The sequence below is a fragment of the Pelmatolapia mariae genome, linkage group LG7 (assembly GCF_036321145.2).
Source record: "Pelmatolapia mariae isolate MD_Pm_ZW linkage group LG7, Pm_UMD_F_2, whole genome shotgun sequence".
Lineage (NCBI taxonomy): Eukaryota > Metazoa > Chordata > Actinopteri > Cichliformes > Cichlidae > Pelmatolapia > Pelmatolapia mariae.
The window spans coordinates 61,659,038-61,674,601 of NC_086233.1; the positions used below are offsets into that span (position 1 = coordinate 61,659,038).

At 40.3% G+C, this 15,564-nt stretch overlaps 1 protein-coding gene across 3 annotated transcripts in view; it reads left to right on the forward strand.

Annotated features, from left to right (window-relative positions):
- The first annotated feature begins 665 nt into the window (after positions 1-665).
- fgd4a (FYVE, RhoGEF and PH domain containing 4a) overlaps positions 666-15,564 on the forward strand; it is a 47,955-nt gene continuing 33,056 nt past the window's right edge. For 2 of the 3 annotated variants that reach the window (XM_063480130.1, XM_063480131.1), the window contains exon 1: positions 6,367-7,004. In XM_063480130.1, the coding sequence (XP_063336200.1) occupies positions 6,929-7,004 (76 nt within the window). In that variant the 5' untranslated portion in view covers positions 6,367-6,928. Of the gene's footprint in view, positions 785-6,366; positions 7,005-15,564 lie in introns of those variants that run through there. The other variant, XM_063480129.1, reaches the window with a different exon arrangement.

Below are 15,564 nucleotides of genomic sequence, written 5' to 3' on the forward strand. Positions count from 1 at the left end.
TTATTATAAAAAATAATATATAAAAGGTAACAGCTAAAAAAGGCATTATTATTATTATTATCATTATTATTATTGTAACTATCAATAAAGTTAGCTTTAGCCTGACATTAGTGATACGCAATCACGAATCTATAATTACGAAAATGAGTGGCCTATTCTGCGTAATGGGCACTTTCCCCTTTTTAATTTTAAATATATTTTAGTTTTGTATGAGTAGCCCATTTTACACTGTGTTGCTATTTAAAGGATCTAAAATGACCGTACATATACACACACAACACTGCTCTGTTTTTTGTGTGTGAGGGAATAAAAACCGCACAAGTCGCTGTACGGTTGTTTAAAAAAAAAAAAAAAAAAAGCTTCTGCCCCGCTGACTGGAGAGGCGGGTGCGGCTCGGGAAGCACCCAATCAAGGTGCCATTGGAGGGAACTCACTGAATTAAACCGAAAGTCTTTCATATAAGTTTACTATATTTATGAATATTATTATTATTATTTTACGTCTGTTTACCGAAATCCAGCGCGTCTTCAGTGCTGCTGACTGACCCGGGCAAAAAGTCTGTTGTAAGTGGCGCTGCGAAGCTGGACGTGGTTGTGAACTTGCAGCGAGGAGGAGATCGCGTTGCTCAACATTTTCGTGGTTGTTCTTGAAGATTGAAATTCCTGTCACTTAAGTATCCGAATGCTTGAGCGGTCAGAGTCTCGGGGGGAAATGGAGAGCTTTAACAGAGTGGCTTTTCGCAGGAAACAGCGAAGTCTGGACGCCACGCAGCGACGAGAAGCAGGTGAGGGTTTGGTTTTTAAATTGTAAGCAACATTTTGATGATTAGACGTAGGCTACAATCCCAAAGCTACTCTGAGAGATTCATTTCTCAACTATTATTTTTATCTATATTGTGCGACTTATCTGGATCATTTTTATCCAACTTCTTGAATATTCAATATTTCATCATAGGAACCTCTAAAAACATTAAATACGCTTTCATGTGCAGTTACGTTGTGGCTCAGTGTTATGACTCTTTTAGTTCTCACGTAGCCGTGATGTGTTTTCCTTAGTCCGGTTGGGTAAGCGTGGAATGGCCAGGCCGTGACACTCGGCACACCTCCGTTACAGCCCCGTGTTTACACATCACTGCTGAAGTGCTGGCTGATCAGCAGGTATGAAGGGTTTAAAAGGCAAGACCCAACCTGTTGTGTAACCATCTGCAGACTGGAGGGCATGTTTTTTTTTGTTTTTTTCTTCCAAATAACCAGAGTGAACAAAAATTAGTAGGCAGTCATGTGACACTGCCTGTACACACACCTCTCAGGTGTTCTTCAAAAGGTTTCTGTGCACTTTGTATCTCAGCTTAACATTTCAAATGCATTAAAAAAATCTTGGGATCTGTGACCAAACAAACTTCCAGATGACTCTTTGCAGAACCCCGACCTGGCACTCTTGACTGAAAGTTTGCCCGGCTCGCTAATCCAGTTTTACATTTGAAATTACTCTGAAAAAGGATCCAAATGATTATTACAATTATGACTGGGCAAGATCAGCTTAGACTTATCGCCTTATCTTGCAGTCCTACTGCAGGCTTGTGCAAACATGCAGCTAAGAATACAGTACTTCTAGTTTGATGTGAACTTTGTTCAGTGATTATCACTACGTGTATGAAGAGGGAAGGTGGCTTCAGATCATAAAATCTGCCTGTCAGTGGACCGCTCCTGTTACAAGTCCACACTTTTAAGGTGAGGAAGTGAGCTCAGTCCTAAAATACCCAGAAATATTACCAAGCATTGAATCACCTTGTGTTTGCAATCACTTCACTGCCCCCTTGTATTGCACAATGTTGCCATATACCAAGTTGTCTATGCTTTATGTATAACTGCTTTTATGATAATAGGCCAAGGGATAATAACAAAATGCAGCACTGAATCTGAGAACTGAGCAATGCAGACTACTGATGTGGTTAATGTGAAGTCTTGGCTAATTTCTGGAAGAATTGATTTGATTTTGTCATTTTCCATCAGAAGAGGCTTTAACATCTTACCATGAAAGCCAGCCGTCATTCTCACTGCCAGTTTATTAGCACCGAGCAACAAATCTGTCATGTTGGTTCTGTCACAGTAAATTTAACCTGCACATGAACTGTGATCGCTCTCGGGAGTTAAAGCACTGAATCGAACTAATACGTATGACTTAATTGCCCCTGCTGCAGTTGTTTCTTCTGTTCAACTTGATCCAATATGACTCTTAATGATCCAGCATTTTTATTATGCCTGGCTGAGCCTGCATTTCTTTGACTGCAGCTATTTTCTGGCTTTCAGCAGAGACACGATTTTAAACTTTTAATCATCTGTTACGCTCTACTTCCATTCACTCAGGCCAGACGATTCACTAGCTTTGGTATGAATTTGGATTCTAAGTTATTATTTTATTCTGAACGTCAGACTTTGCAGTCCTTTGTGTCAGTTTTGATCACGTCACTGGGGACAAAAGGTCAGGAAATAAACTATTAGGTCTGCAAGTTTGTTATCCTTTGAACCTGCAACACATAGTTACCATGTCAGCCCTTTTTTTGTCGTGTCAGTGTAACTGAGTTGCATTGCACCATGTAAATATCAATTATCTCTTTGGATACCATCATAACCTTCAGAATATATCAGTGTATGTGTGCCCATGTCTTAGAAACATCTCACAGTGATCTACACGCACAGTAAAATGAATTCAGTGGAGTCCAAATAGCTTCACAGCACGTCGGTTTATGCTGATGTGAACACAGCCGTATCAGTCTCCAACAAAGGGACTGTTTGTTTTTTGTGTGCTAAGATAGAAGCAGTGGGACTGTATGAATCAGCAGCTGTGTGGCCTGCTAGCCTGCTGTTGCCGGTATTGTTTTTGCTGCACTGATGACCATTCATGCTGAGCTGAACTGTCTTACTGTCCTCCGCTGGCTTTAACTCTCTTCAGCAATGGTTCTCTTGTACAGTTTAGTTCACGGTGGCTCAACAGTGATTAGTTTTTTCTATGACATGCTTTGCTGAACCACATAAGTAAACACTGCTCATAAATCATATGTGTGGTTATGGAGAAGCATTGCTTCATGTGTGATTGCTATTTGAATGATGAAAGCGGCCAGTCGCAGCCCCCCACCACACCCACTTCTGTGGTTACACCATAGTTAAAATCTTGTAAATAAAATGTGATTAAAGAGTCTTAACGGCTTAGACTGGAGGAAAATATATGTACCATGCAAGAGTCTGAAATAATGGCCTTTATTTCTTTATATTTAAACTAACAAGAAGCTGGACTTTCTTTCTGAAGGTCTTTCAAGGTTGTTGGGGGGTTTTTTTGTTGTTGTTTGTTTACTCATTTTCAGCCCCTTCCTCGTACCTCACAAGTTTCAACGATCTGATTCCTAAAGAGCTATTAAATGCAAACTTGACATGTCTTGACATGCTGTGCACTACATCCTTACAAATTTTAAGGAAACCTGACAATGGAGGACTAGTTAAGAAACGTTAGCCCTAAAAAACTACGTACAGCAGATGAACACTATCTGAAAGTCACATTATTAACAAACTGGAAAAAATCCAGCAAAGATCTGACACAGAGCCTGAGATCCATCTGGCCCTTCAGTTGATCCATGTAGTGTTTGCTAAAGCCTCTTCAGAAATGCTCTCAGTGGATGATGGCTGTCAAGAAGCCATCGTTAAATAATCAGAATCAGAAAGACTTTATTTATCCCCAAGGGGTAATTAAGATACAACAAAGCAGCATGACATTGAAGATAAGGACAGGCAATAAGAGTGAGATAATAAATACACAGAATATACAGTATATACACAGTTTTAAAATTACACAGTTTTAAAATTAAAGTGACTGAAAGGTGAATAAATAACTGTAAGTGACTAAAAGTGAATAAAGTGTCGGCAGTATAAAAGAGTATAGAGTAGTTCTAGTTAATAAGCAAAACAAGGAGAAGATGAGGTATGCAACATTACACAATAACTGGACTGAAGAGATAAAACCTCCATGAGACCAAATTTGACACTTGTGGTTCAAATTGTCGTCGGTACAGTCTGTATGCGAGAGGCCGGGAGAGATGTGAAACAGTGTGTCTACAGCTATCTGTAATACATGGTGGAGGCTCTGCCATGGTTTGAGGCTGCATTTCAGCCAAAATCAAAATAGACTAAATTATAAATGGCAGGAGCTTCGTGTTTGGCGCAACAATGAGCCTAAACACACTGCCAGTGCAGTAAAAGCTGGATAGAAAAACCCACACGCATCTCGTATGGACTGGCCTCCCCAGAGCCCGGACCTCAACATTACTGAAGCAATGAGGAGTCATCTTGACAGAACAAAAGGTAGCCAACATCAAAAGAAGATCTTTGAATGTTCTTCAAGAACCCTGAAGAATTATTCCTGCAGACTACTTAAAGAAATGAGACGAAGGCTTGCACAGGTTCAGGCTGCATTGAAAGAATAAAGGTGATCATACCAAATACTGATTTTCAAGCTCGTTAGAATTGTACAAAAAGGTTTTTTGCCTTACTTATTGTATTTCCATGTATATTTTCATATGTTTCAATAAATCGCTTCACCTATTTACAGTATAAGGAGTGAGGTGTGCCTGAGCTTTTGCACAGTACTGTATGTGTGCATGACTCCAAAAGTTACGATTTTTATAACAGCAGCTCAGATTATTAATTTATAAAATAATATTTTATTAAAAATGTAACTAATAGGTTTTTGTAATAACTAAAAAAAAATGTTGTTTTTTGTTTTTGTTTTTGGAGTAGTTACTATACCTGCTAACAAGTAAGATCATTTCCTCAGGATAACACAAAGAACTTAAATGTGGAAAACGTGAATTGCTATGAGATGACTACAAACTATTTTCATTTCACTATAAAGTATTATTCTGACTTAGGTGGAGGTGTCACAGTACATTTGTTTAGCTCCAAGCATAGTTTGGTGGCCTACTCAACACATCACAGCTGATCTGTGATGTCAGACTTTCAGTTTGAGGATAAATATTTTATAAACTTAATAAATGAATATCCACCCTCAAGTTGTCCTGAGGTCTGGGATCAAATGTTGAATTAATGTGTTTTTAAAAGTTCTTTTTAATTGGTTGCCATGGATACTTTTGTCTGTTATTTTTCCATTCACAAGTTTGTTATCGCTTTGTTCTTTGGACGGTGAAAAAGTCACAAGTTTCAGGAGGAATCTCATCAATTTATTGATATTTTTTTTTTGTAATCACTTGACTTTCAGGACATCGTCTGAGATGTGTTTTTCCCATTTGTTATATTCACTGGCATGTTAACATTGGCGTGAAAATGTTGTACAATAATATTTAACCACTTGCCAGGTGTGTATGTATTTTTGTTAATGTGTAACTTCATTAGACTGAGTAATGCAGTTGTTTCCTTATTGGAATTTCTTCCCAAAGTTTACTCTGTCTGCTGGAAACCACCCAGACTATAGATGATTGCTCATTGAAGTCTGGAGGAGGGGTTTGCTTTACTCAGGGAATAATCACTGTGGGTGTGTAGTGCACTAAAATGGCTTTTGTGTCTGTGTGTTTGTGTAATGTCAGGAGCTGCATACACAAACTGTCTGAAACAGATGGATTCACAGTAGAATTATTTTTGAGGTACTGGTGCAGTTCACAAATGCTCCAGTAGGAGGCATTAAACGCTTAGGAATGTTTACAAATGGTTGTCACTGCTCAGTGTGTGGCAGGGCCTGTCAGAGAAATGTAGTCCTTTATAAGGAAGCCTGTATCAGCTGCACTTAAGAGTGGCATGACACTGTGCAGCTGATCCCGCATCAATTAGAAAAGTAATCATCATGTTTATTGCTTTTGATTCTCTTTGCAAAACCAGGCGTAATTCCCATTTGAGCAGCTCATGATTCTATTATTCTTTACTTTTACACACTAGTGTTTAGTATTTTTTTTTAAATTTCATAAACTCATCATAAAACTGAAAAATTTCATGGCTATTTTGACACTTCTGTGTTTATATCTTCATCTGTATTCAAGGTCAGCTTGTCCTCTCAGGCGATTTTTAATTTATTGTAAATCTGTTGTTGTAATATATTTCTAAATGTTAATGCACTGAGTCTGAGATTCAGTTTGCCCAATCAATAGAAGCTTAAATAGCTGCCATGTTTCAGCCAGGACATTCTGTTTTTCTTTCCATGCGCCAACCAGAGCTTCCTGACTGCAGTGTGTGTGTGTGTGAGTGTGTGAGTGTTTGTGAGTGTCTTTTCCCGGTCCTGACAAGCATTGTTATAGCCTAAGAGGTCCTTCCCAGACCACTACAACACTGTTACCTTTAGTTTGAACTGAGAAAAGGAGGAATCAGCCTTGCTGTGTTGGCCTGCTAGACACCAAGGAACCAATTAGCTAAGGAGCCTTCCACTTTGAGGAAGTTTAACAAAGGATGATATTGTGAAAACGTACAGCCCGCCTTTTTGGTTCTCACCTTTGCGAAACTGAGGACATCCCTTCTGCAACAGGATTAAAATGTGTTTGTGGCTTGCTGATTCATCTTTTATCTTTCTCTTCAGGATCGTAGGGTAAAGCGCAGCATAGTGTGCTCTCAGAAGCTCTTTTTGCGCTGAGGTAGGAGAAGGAAGGACAGAAAGTCCTAAACAGAGGTGTACTGGAAAGGTACACTTTTTTACACTTGGGAAGTGCAACATTAGTGTTTCTTTGTAACACTTTTCCTTTCCTAATCTTTTTATACACCTCACTTTTGGGCATGAGATGGACTTCCTGAGATCCTGTCTGAGACGTGATATATCCTCGGGTAGGTGATTCTCACAGGCTGGACGACACAGTGAGGATGAATACTATCTTTAGCTGAATATATATGTTTAGAAGGACCATTTGGGTTATCATTTTAAAGTAAAAGACACTGGACCGATAATGAAACGACGACGCAAGTACTGGTTTTGGAGCCGGAAAGGTAAAAAGTCAAAGATGTGTCTGCTCTGCTGCTATGGTAAGATTTAGAAGCCTCTCATTATGAATTACACAGCAATGAGTTAGTGTTGCTGAAAAGGGAAGAAAGTTTTCTTGTTCATGCTTTAAAAAGTCCTGTGTGAATAATTTTCTTACATGTGAAATGTCCTCGATGCTCTGTTGTCAATGTTTAAATGGCATTAAGCAACTTTTAGTTTTCTAACTGTTAGAGAGATCCCATTTCTAACATTCCCGTCCTCCTGCTGTACTTCAAAGATCTGTGTTGTGCTGCAGCTCCCTCCGATCAAGTGTTTGCTTGTTCTTGCTTATCTTTAAAGAGCCTTGCCTTCTGCAGCACCGCTAATTGTGTTGGGTTTCGTTAGCAGTCTGCGGTTTACCAACGTGAATGACTGGTAAATTCACACAGAGCGACTACTTGTCATGTACAGTGAGTGCTTTAAATGTTCTTGTTGATTTACTGCGTTGGCCTCCCTGCGGACCTGCCTGCAGCCTCAGAGAAACACAGCAGCATGTGAGGGGAGCATTTAAATCCACCACAGTGGAAAAAACCAAACGTTTTGTTCTCAGAGGCCTGGGAACTGGCTCCCACTCTTAAGACCCTCTTCCAACCACTCTGACCTTTTGGCAACGTCCCTGATGAGCTTTTACAACTGTGTTCATGTAAGACAGTGTATGTGTGCTGTAACACTGCAGCCCCTTAAATGCGCACCTTTCTTCGGCTCCTGTGTGTTGTTGATGGGTTGAGTCACCCTCAGTTAAAAGCAGACCAGGAGAAGCGGTGTGAGACATTCTGCTCTCATTCACATTGGCAGGAAGGAAAAGGCTGGGAACACCAGCGAGCCCGGCTCCTTTCACCATGCTCATTGTTTTAACGTGGGAGAGAGTCTAAGAAGCAGTGGAGACCCAACTTATCAGCATTGCTACATGCACAGTTGGATTCATTCTCTATTTTTACTTTAGTGTTCAAAAGAGAGGTTTTAGTTCAGGGAACATTTGAGCATCTCTTAAAAAAGGTTAATGGTGAATGTTTACTTTAAGTCAAATTAGCTTCTGTAAGCACTGAAGTAGCAGCATTAATCATACTAATGTGGGAACAAATGCCCAGTCTATCAAAAGATTCTCTTAATTTAATGTAGCCATGAAAACTAGAAAAATTATACCAGTAATGATAAATAAATTCTATTATCATGGCATGGAAATGGAAAAGGAATGGTATAGACATCCCCTCTCTTATTTTAGGGGTATATAGCATCATGTTAAGAAATACTTATACTAAGTTCTTCAAATAATAGTGAACAACAGTTATAGTCTGTTACTTTTTAAATGCTTACGTTCATGAAAGAATGCTCGATGTGTCGGGGTTGGCCTCGGGCATTTAATCCTGCTCACTGTGTTTTTGTTCAGCTCAAGGCCATGATGGGTGTGTGTGTGTGTGTGTGTGTGTGTGTGTGTGTGTGTGTGTGTGTGTGTGTGTGTGTGTGTGTGTGTGTGAGGCATAATGACTGTGTGTGTGTGTGTGTGTGTGTGTGTGTGTGTGTGTGTGTGTGTGTGTGTGTGTGTGTACGGGTTCGTACTATCCTGGTGGGGACCAAAATCTGACTTTTACTATCCTGGTGGGGACTTTCTGCACCGTGGGGACCAAAATCCAGGTCCCCTCGGGGTTGAAAGCAATTTTCACACTCAAAATGCGGTTTTACTGTCAGGGTTACAATTAGGTTATGGTTAGGTTTAGGGTAAGGGTTAGGGTTAGGCATTTATTTTTAATGGTTAGGGTTAGGGTAAGGGGCTAGGGAAAGCATTATGTCAATGGGATGTCCCCACGAGGATAGCAAACCAGACGTGTGTGTGTGTGTGTGTGCGCGTGTGTTTGTAAGGCATAATGACTGTGTGTGTGTGTGTGTGTGTGAGGCATAATGACTGTGTGTGTGTGTGTGTGTGTGTGTGTGTGTGTGTGTGTAAGGCGTAATGACCAGCCCCTTAATGGTCCGTGCGACCATTTGTGTGTGTGTGTGTTCCCAAGATGACACACTCTTTTAGTTTGTGCTGTAGTGTAGTTGTCGACATTTTCAAATTAAATTCTGAAATATTGTGTAATTAACACTTACGTCTTTGGAGACTTTACTGGTAGTTGGCGGCTGATTCCTCAATGTTACTTCCTTGTTTTTACGTCGTATTTAAAGAACTTAAACAAGAAAGTAAGTTCTGCGTAGACGAAGGGCAAGTGTCTGGTAGTCATGTGCAGATGATAATGATGAGCTAAATTTAGCACCATTGTTCGTTTCACTTGGTGAGAGTCTTGAGAGTGTTGTTGTTAGCCTCTGCTAGGTGCTTCCTGGAAAACTAAATGGTTTTTTCTTTCTTTTTTTTCCCTCCTTTATTGCAAACTCTTTCTTGCATGGACATCTTCAGAATTACATACATTCATCTCAAGTTTTAAACTTTCAAACTTGTCGGTTTCATTTAAAGGGTGTTGGAAAAATCTTCAATCTGTTAATGCAATAGAGGACATTTAGATCTCAGGTATTTCATTTGCTGAAATGCAAATAAACAGGTGTTTCCATTTGAGTCTTTTTTAAATCTATAAGTGGTTTAAAAACTGAAACAATAGAATTTACAGTAAGATGATGTATTGGATGTTGTTTAAGCACGAAAACAGATGTCAGGCAGGTGTGCAGTCTCGACTGTAACCACCAGAGGGCTTTCTGCCAACACGCATGTCAGCAGATGTTGGGCAGAAATGCCAAATCAGAAAGCTGTGGGTTTTTAGTATTTTGGATTTTAAGATGTTAATCTCAAAATTTGTGAACTGCTGTTAAAAATGTCGAACATACATTTATGATTATGGCTCCAAATGAAATTTCACCCTCCCACACTGTCTGTCATCAGTCAGTATGGAGCACCTGATGAGCCTTGTCAGTTGAATTGTGATTGCCTTGTTAGAGTGTTAAATGGTGCAGAGGGGAACGTAGTAAATCCTGTTAGCCACAATGTGATTTACAAAGCATTCGCTGAATAGTAATTCAAACAGGCACAGTCGATCGGTGGGTATATATGACAGAATTTCACACAGCGCTCCTCATGTTTAACCTGTGCCTTTCTTTAAGAGGTCAGTCAGCGAGGTGATGTTTGGCTTGATAAACTGGCCTTTTATAAGATCAGCGAATGAGCGCGTTTACTCGCACACGTATGCTATCACTGCTGCACTCACAAACATGAAAATAATGAGGCGTTTATCAGTGTTAAAGATCCTGTTGAACTCATTTTGTTATACAGCTTGGATTATAATGAGATTTCTTCTGCGTGTTTACTGTGTGGAAAGACGAGATGGAGAACGAAAGCATCAGGCATCTTCTGTGCCGAGATCCTTTTCTCACTCCCGGTAAACTAATTGTTTAATCAATTTGATGTTTAGATAAACGCTACAGTCTGGCTGTGTTATTATCTCTTGCACAGCTTTGCTTTAGGGCCGTTGCTTCACAGTCTGCATCGATTTTTAGCTGGTTGTTGGGGTTTTTTGTAGGGGAAGATTGACAGCAGGGATGGCATGATTGTGGGAACCAATCCAGGGCAAGTTGTGAGGCGGGGGTGGATGCTGACCCGTTGCCTGTCCTCCTTTTGTGACAGATGTGCTCTACTGCTGTAGAGACAAGCTTTTGGTCTGTGTACCTTGTTTGTTGTGTATTTGAAGCTTTTGTTCTTGTGTGTGTGTGTCTCTGAATGTGCTCGTGTCTGCAGACCATACCCATCATTTATTATTGACCTTCAACAATGTGCGTGGAGGAGGGGAGGGTTGAGTCAATGAAAACAGCGAGGGATCAAATATGTGCATGCCAAGTGTGTGTGTGTGTGTGTGTGTGTGTGTGTGTGTGTGCAAGAAAACAGGCGTGTTGGTAAGTGGTGCAGGTTTAATTAATGATGTGTGTGTGGTAGGCCCGCTTTGTGCTTATAGAGATGTGATGGGTAATGGCCCGGAGCTATGGTGCTCTCCTCCCCTCGCCTTTTCTCCCAGGCCAAAGAGAGAAGAGAGATGGATGCAGAGTAACAGAGAGGTATGGAAATGGCAAGAGCAGTGGGAACTGCCAGCTGCAGCCATGAGGAGGGAGGAAAAAGTGTGAAGTGTGTGTGTGACTGTGTCTATGTGTGACGAGTGGGAGGAAGGTAGTGCGGCATTAGACAGAAGATAATGTATGCACATATATTCTCTTGCTACAAGGTAACAAAACATCACAAAACTGTTGAATTTACACAAATGTACATTTTAAAAGCAATCTGGATGATAAGATTTTACTCTGTTTGAAATGAAGGCAGGTTTTTCATCTTTACACAACTGTCTGCTGAAAAGTGACTGCAGTGCTGATGGGTTGAATGTAGAAAGCACTCGTATAATAGAAGAGAAGAGCCCTTCACTGTCATTGTATATGTACAACAAAACTGTAGAGCCCAAATAGAGGGACAGAGTCTTAAAAGTCAGCTGAAGATATTATTTCGACTTTCTTTAATAAGAATACCTGAAATAAGATGTGCAAAATGTTTTTGACCTTACATTTTGTGTTGTATTGTTTTTGGATTTGAATAGAAGAAAAGTTTAATTTGGGTACATTTAGTGTGTGTGTGTGTGTGTGTGTGTGTGTGTGTGTGTGTGTGTGTGTGTGTGTGTGTGTGTGTGTGTCTGTTTGACTGTGTGAGGCAGCTCAGAAGTGATTCTTTAAGCTGTCATCCAGAGGGTGTGACGGCTGATTCATCTTTGGCTGTACAGCAGCAAGGGATGGCTTATCTACCACCAAGCAGGGTGTGCTTCACCTATTTGATTGCATTTCTTATACCTGCGGTGTCTCAGAGTTAGAGCATGTTGTTGCATTGATGTGTCTTTCTCCGTGTGTGTGTGTGTGTGTGTGCGTGTGTGTGTGTGTTGTGTGCGTTGTGTGCATGAACCCAACGTAAATAAGATCTGTGGATTTGTAGCTCGTCTTATAAGTGTGGATGTGTACCTACGTGACAGTAATTCCTGCACTCACGTCACGCTGCAGGTTGTACAGTGAATACTTAACTAGGTCCATTATTTGGCATCTGAAAAATAAAACATCTGAAAAGCATCACAATAAAAACAACACACCCTCTTTCTGATAAAAATCAGTGAATATGCTATCTTGTGACAGCCCAAAAACCACGACAGAGCCTGAACCAGTACGACCAGTATACTGTACAAACACCACCAGACTTATGGTGACCTTCTAAAGCTAGACCATTAGCAAAAGTCTACATATGCAATACTGCTGAAACTAACAGCTCGTGCAGAGATAATGCAGCTGTGCTAGAGCACTTTGTTCTATATCATTGTGATATAGACATTATGACAGTGGTTTTTGTTTTGGCCCAGTCTGAAACCACTGAAACGACTTGTACTTTAGCCAACTTTAGCCAACCCCCTTCCAGCAGAAACACTTAGCTGATGTGTGTGTGTGGTTTTGATATTTCCAGAGAAATGATATTGTTGTATAAGCCTTTATAGTATGTGATTTTTATGTAATTCGCCACTTGTTATCCATGGACTTTATTAGGTACACCTGTTCAGCTGCTCCCTAACCCTTAGCATGGCAGCTAAGCAAGCATGGCATTAGCCATGGATGGAAACCAGACAAAATACTTTTGAACTGTTGTCTGTCAAATCGGAAAACTTACAGACAACTTACAACTCAGGCTATTTAACTTCAAATCTATTCCCCTTTTGTTTGAATAACTCTCCTTGGATTGGTCTACATCGTGCACAAAACGCTGCCGCTGCGGGTCTGAAGTGCTGCACATCTGTGCTAACCATAGAAGAAACATGAGGCTTGTTTTAAAATACTTGCTGTTTTAATTAAGTACCTTTTTAGATTTGATATTACTTTTACTTGCAATTTTTATGGTTCTTAAAATTGGGAGCAAAGACTTCCTTGCCTTGGAATCCGCATGTGTCTTTGTATTTTTGTGTGTGAGAGTGCTGATTAAACTGACCTGTAATGGCTTCTGCAGTAAATGGCCAGGCAGTAAACGAGAATACAATTATCTCTGTAGCACCGTGATTTCCTGAATGTGGTTCACGGACACACAGAATCCACAGGAAGCACTACACACTGTGTATATTGAGGTCTGGATGTAGTTATTACTCTCTAGGCCTTTCAGTCACTAATTACTGTGTTGTTTAATAAGGCCCGGCCAGACTGTGTGTTTCAAGGTGTGTCTGAGACTAACAGCGTGAGCAGGTCATTTCATGGAAAACCTGAAAGTATTTAATTTTAATGGGTCTTCAGGCACTGGCTGTGAAGAAATTATACAAGACCTGAAAGAAAAAGACATTGGTAAGACACACTGGGCAAAGGGAGATGAAAACAGGAGCGGACAGGAGAACAGAAAATGGGCCAGAAGCGCCGTGACTGCCAGTCTGAATTAATAAAGACACCACAAGAAGGAAGCTTACAACAAATACGGAAAAGTGCCCACGGTGCACAATGCTTTACCGTGGGCACTGAACACCCGCAGTGCAATATTGTGTGTGCATCATACATTTCTTAATAGGGGGAACTGCCACGAGGAGGAAACTGTTTGTGAAAGCAAACAGTTCTCTATACGTGCGTCTGTAGCACTTAGCATGGCCGGAAGGTCATTTTGTCAGACAGCTATGACATTCTGAGAAGTGTTCTTTCTCAACGTGTCAACACTCCAGTCACCCTGACCACAACATATATCTGTCTGCTCTGCACTTTTCTGTAACTTCTGATGATCAAAGTGACAAGATGTCTAATACTGGCACATATCATGCATCTGTTTGAGAGAAGCCCGCCTCGCGCCGATGGAAAGAGTCTGATCTCACCACGAATGCTTTCTTGTTTCACTCTTGGTCTTCAGTTGAAGGTTTTAATCCCGATGTGGTTCTTTAAGGGTTTGTGATGACATCTGAATTTGTAGGATTCTAAAACCAGCTCAGAACTTTTTTGTGTGAGTGTGTGCATGTCATCAAGCTAAAAAAAACTGTTAGTTCCTGTATTTCAACTTTCACAAGAGGTTGAGGGATAATTTTGTGAGACTGAACTGTAAACATGAAAACCTCCTTCCCTTTACTGTGAACTTTGAGCTTTTAACTCTAAAACTATTCATATTTCCATTTGAACCCAAATTCCACAAAAATCAGCAATAAAAAGGCTTTTTAACAGACACTTTCCAAAACTAAAGCTACCTTCATTCTGGTTGGGTTTCACTCTGGAAGAGGTCACAAAATTAAGAGTGAACTTGACAATGAAAACCATTGAAATACATTGAGGTATGGCTTTAGCTGTTTGGGTCCCTCTTTCACTGATAATGATACTGGAATAAATAAGTGAGAAGGTTACGAAAAAATACTTATGGGGGGAATTTATAGTTAATAATAAATGTTAGGTGGAGCCAGAGTGCGTGTTTATCTCTCAGGTGTATTACTGGCCATAAACGACCTTGGTTTTAAAAGCTTTGCGCTGCTTGTCACACAGGTTTTATGAAGTCTTTGCACACTCTATTGGAGAGAATTAAATGCTTCTAAAAATGTGTAAATGAATGCCTTTGATAAAGCGTTTCTTTTTCCAGGGCTCGCAAAACGTCCTGGGGCTAGCGATTTTTCCGGTTGGGCTACCAAAATCCATCTCAGCCCTGCCCGTCAGGCTATCATAGGAAGAAAAAATATATGTCAATGCTTTTGCATTCTTTCACGAACGTAGCTGTCAGTATGTGACATATTGAAATCGCATTTGAATTTGCGCTTGTTTTTTGCTTCACTTTCACTTTGCGATCGCGCAAACTGTGAATAGAGAGCGGCAGCTACTGACTGGTGAGTGACAGATTAATTGCGCACCAATTCCTCTGACATCGTCTTATCACTCATTAGCTTACTATTCAAACGTGACAAGTGAAATCTCCCGCAGCAAGCTTAAACATGTGATAGAGGATGATTGCGCAGAGAGTCGCTGATCATTATGCAAGTGCCTGTGTAAAAGCAGATGGATTTACGCAGGTATTTTAGTTCTGCAGAGCCAAATGAAACAGGTCAGGGTGAAGAAGGGACAGCCAAAGAAAAGCCTATCACAAAACGGAAAAGATATGACAAATCAGACTATGAGGCAAAAACAAAAGCGCGGCTTTTTTGGTTTCATGGACAAAAGAATTTCTGTGGCTGGAATATGACAAGCTAAATAACATAATGTTCTGCCGGGTGTGTCTTGAGTTTCCCTCGATTTCTGAGTCGACAAGCGCCTTTGTTACTGGGACCAGTAATTTTAAGAAAGACCCCATTAGAACCCATGAGAAATGCAAGAAATGTGTAGCACTTACGTGGGTTGAAATACAGTACCAATGGATAATAACCAAGGTAATGAGTAACTTGGGCTAGTATCAGAAGATTAAGAACGACTCTTAGAGCTCTGGTACATGAATGGCAGAGAAACCAGACAAAACACCGTTGTGTGGCTTAAAAGTACTTTAGTGATGTTAAGCCTTTTAAAAGAATTTTGTAAACAAAACAGGATTACAACAGGTTTTAACAGAACTTCAAGTATAAAAATTTCCCCCAAAGT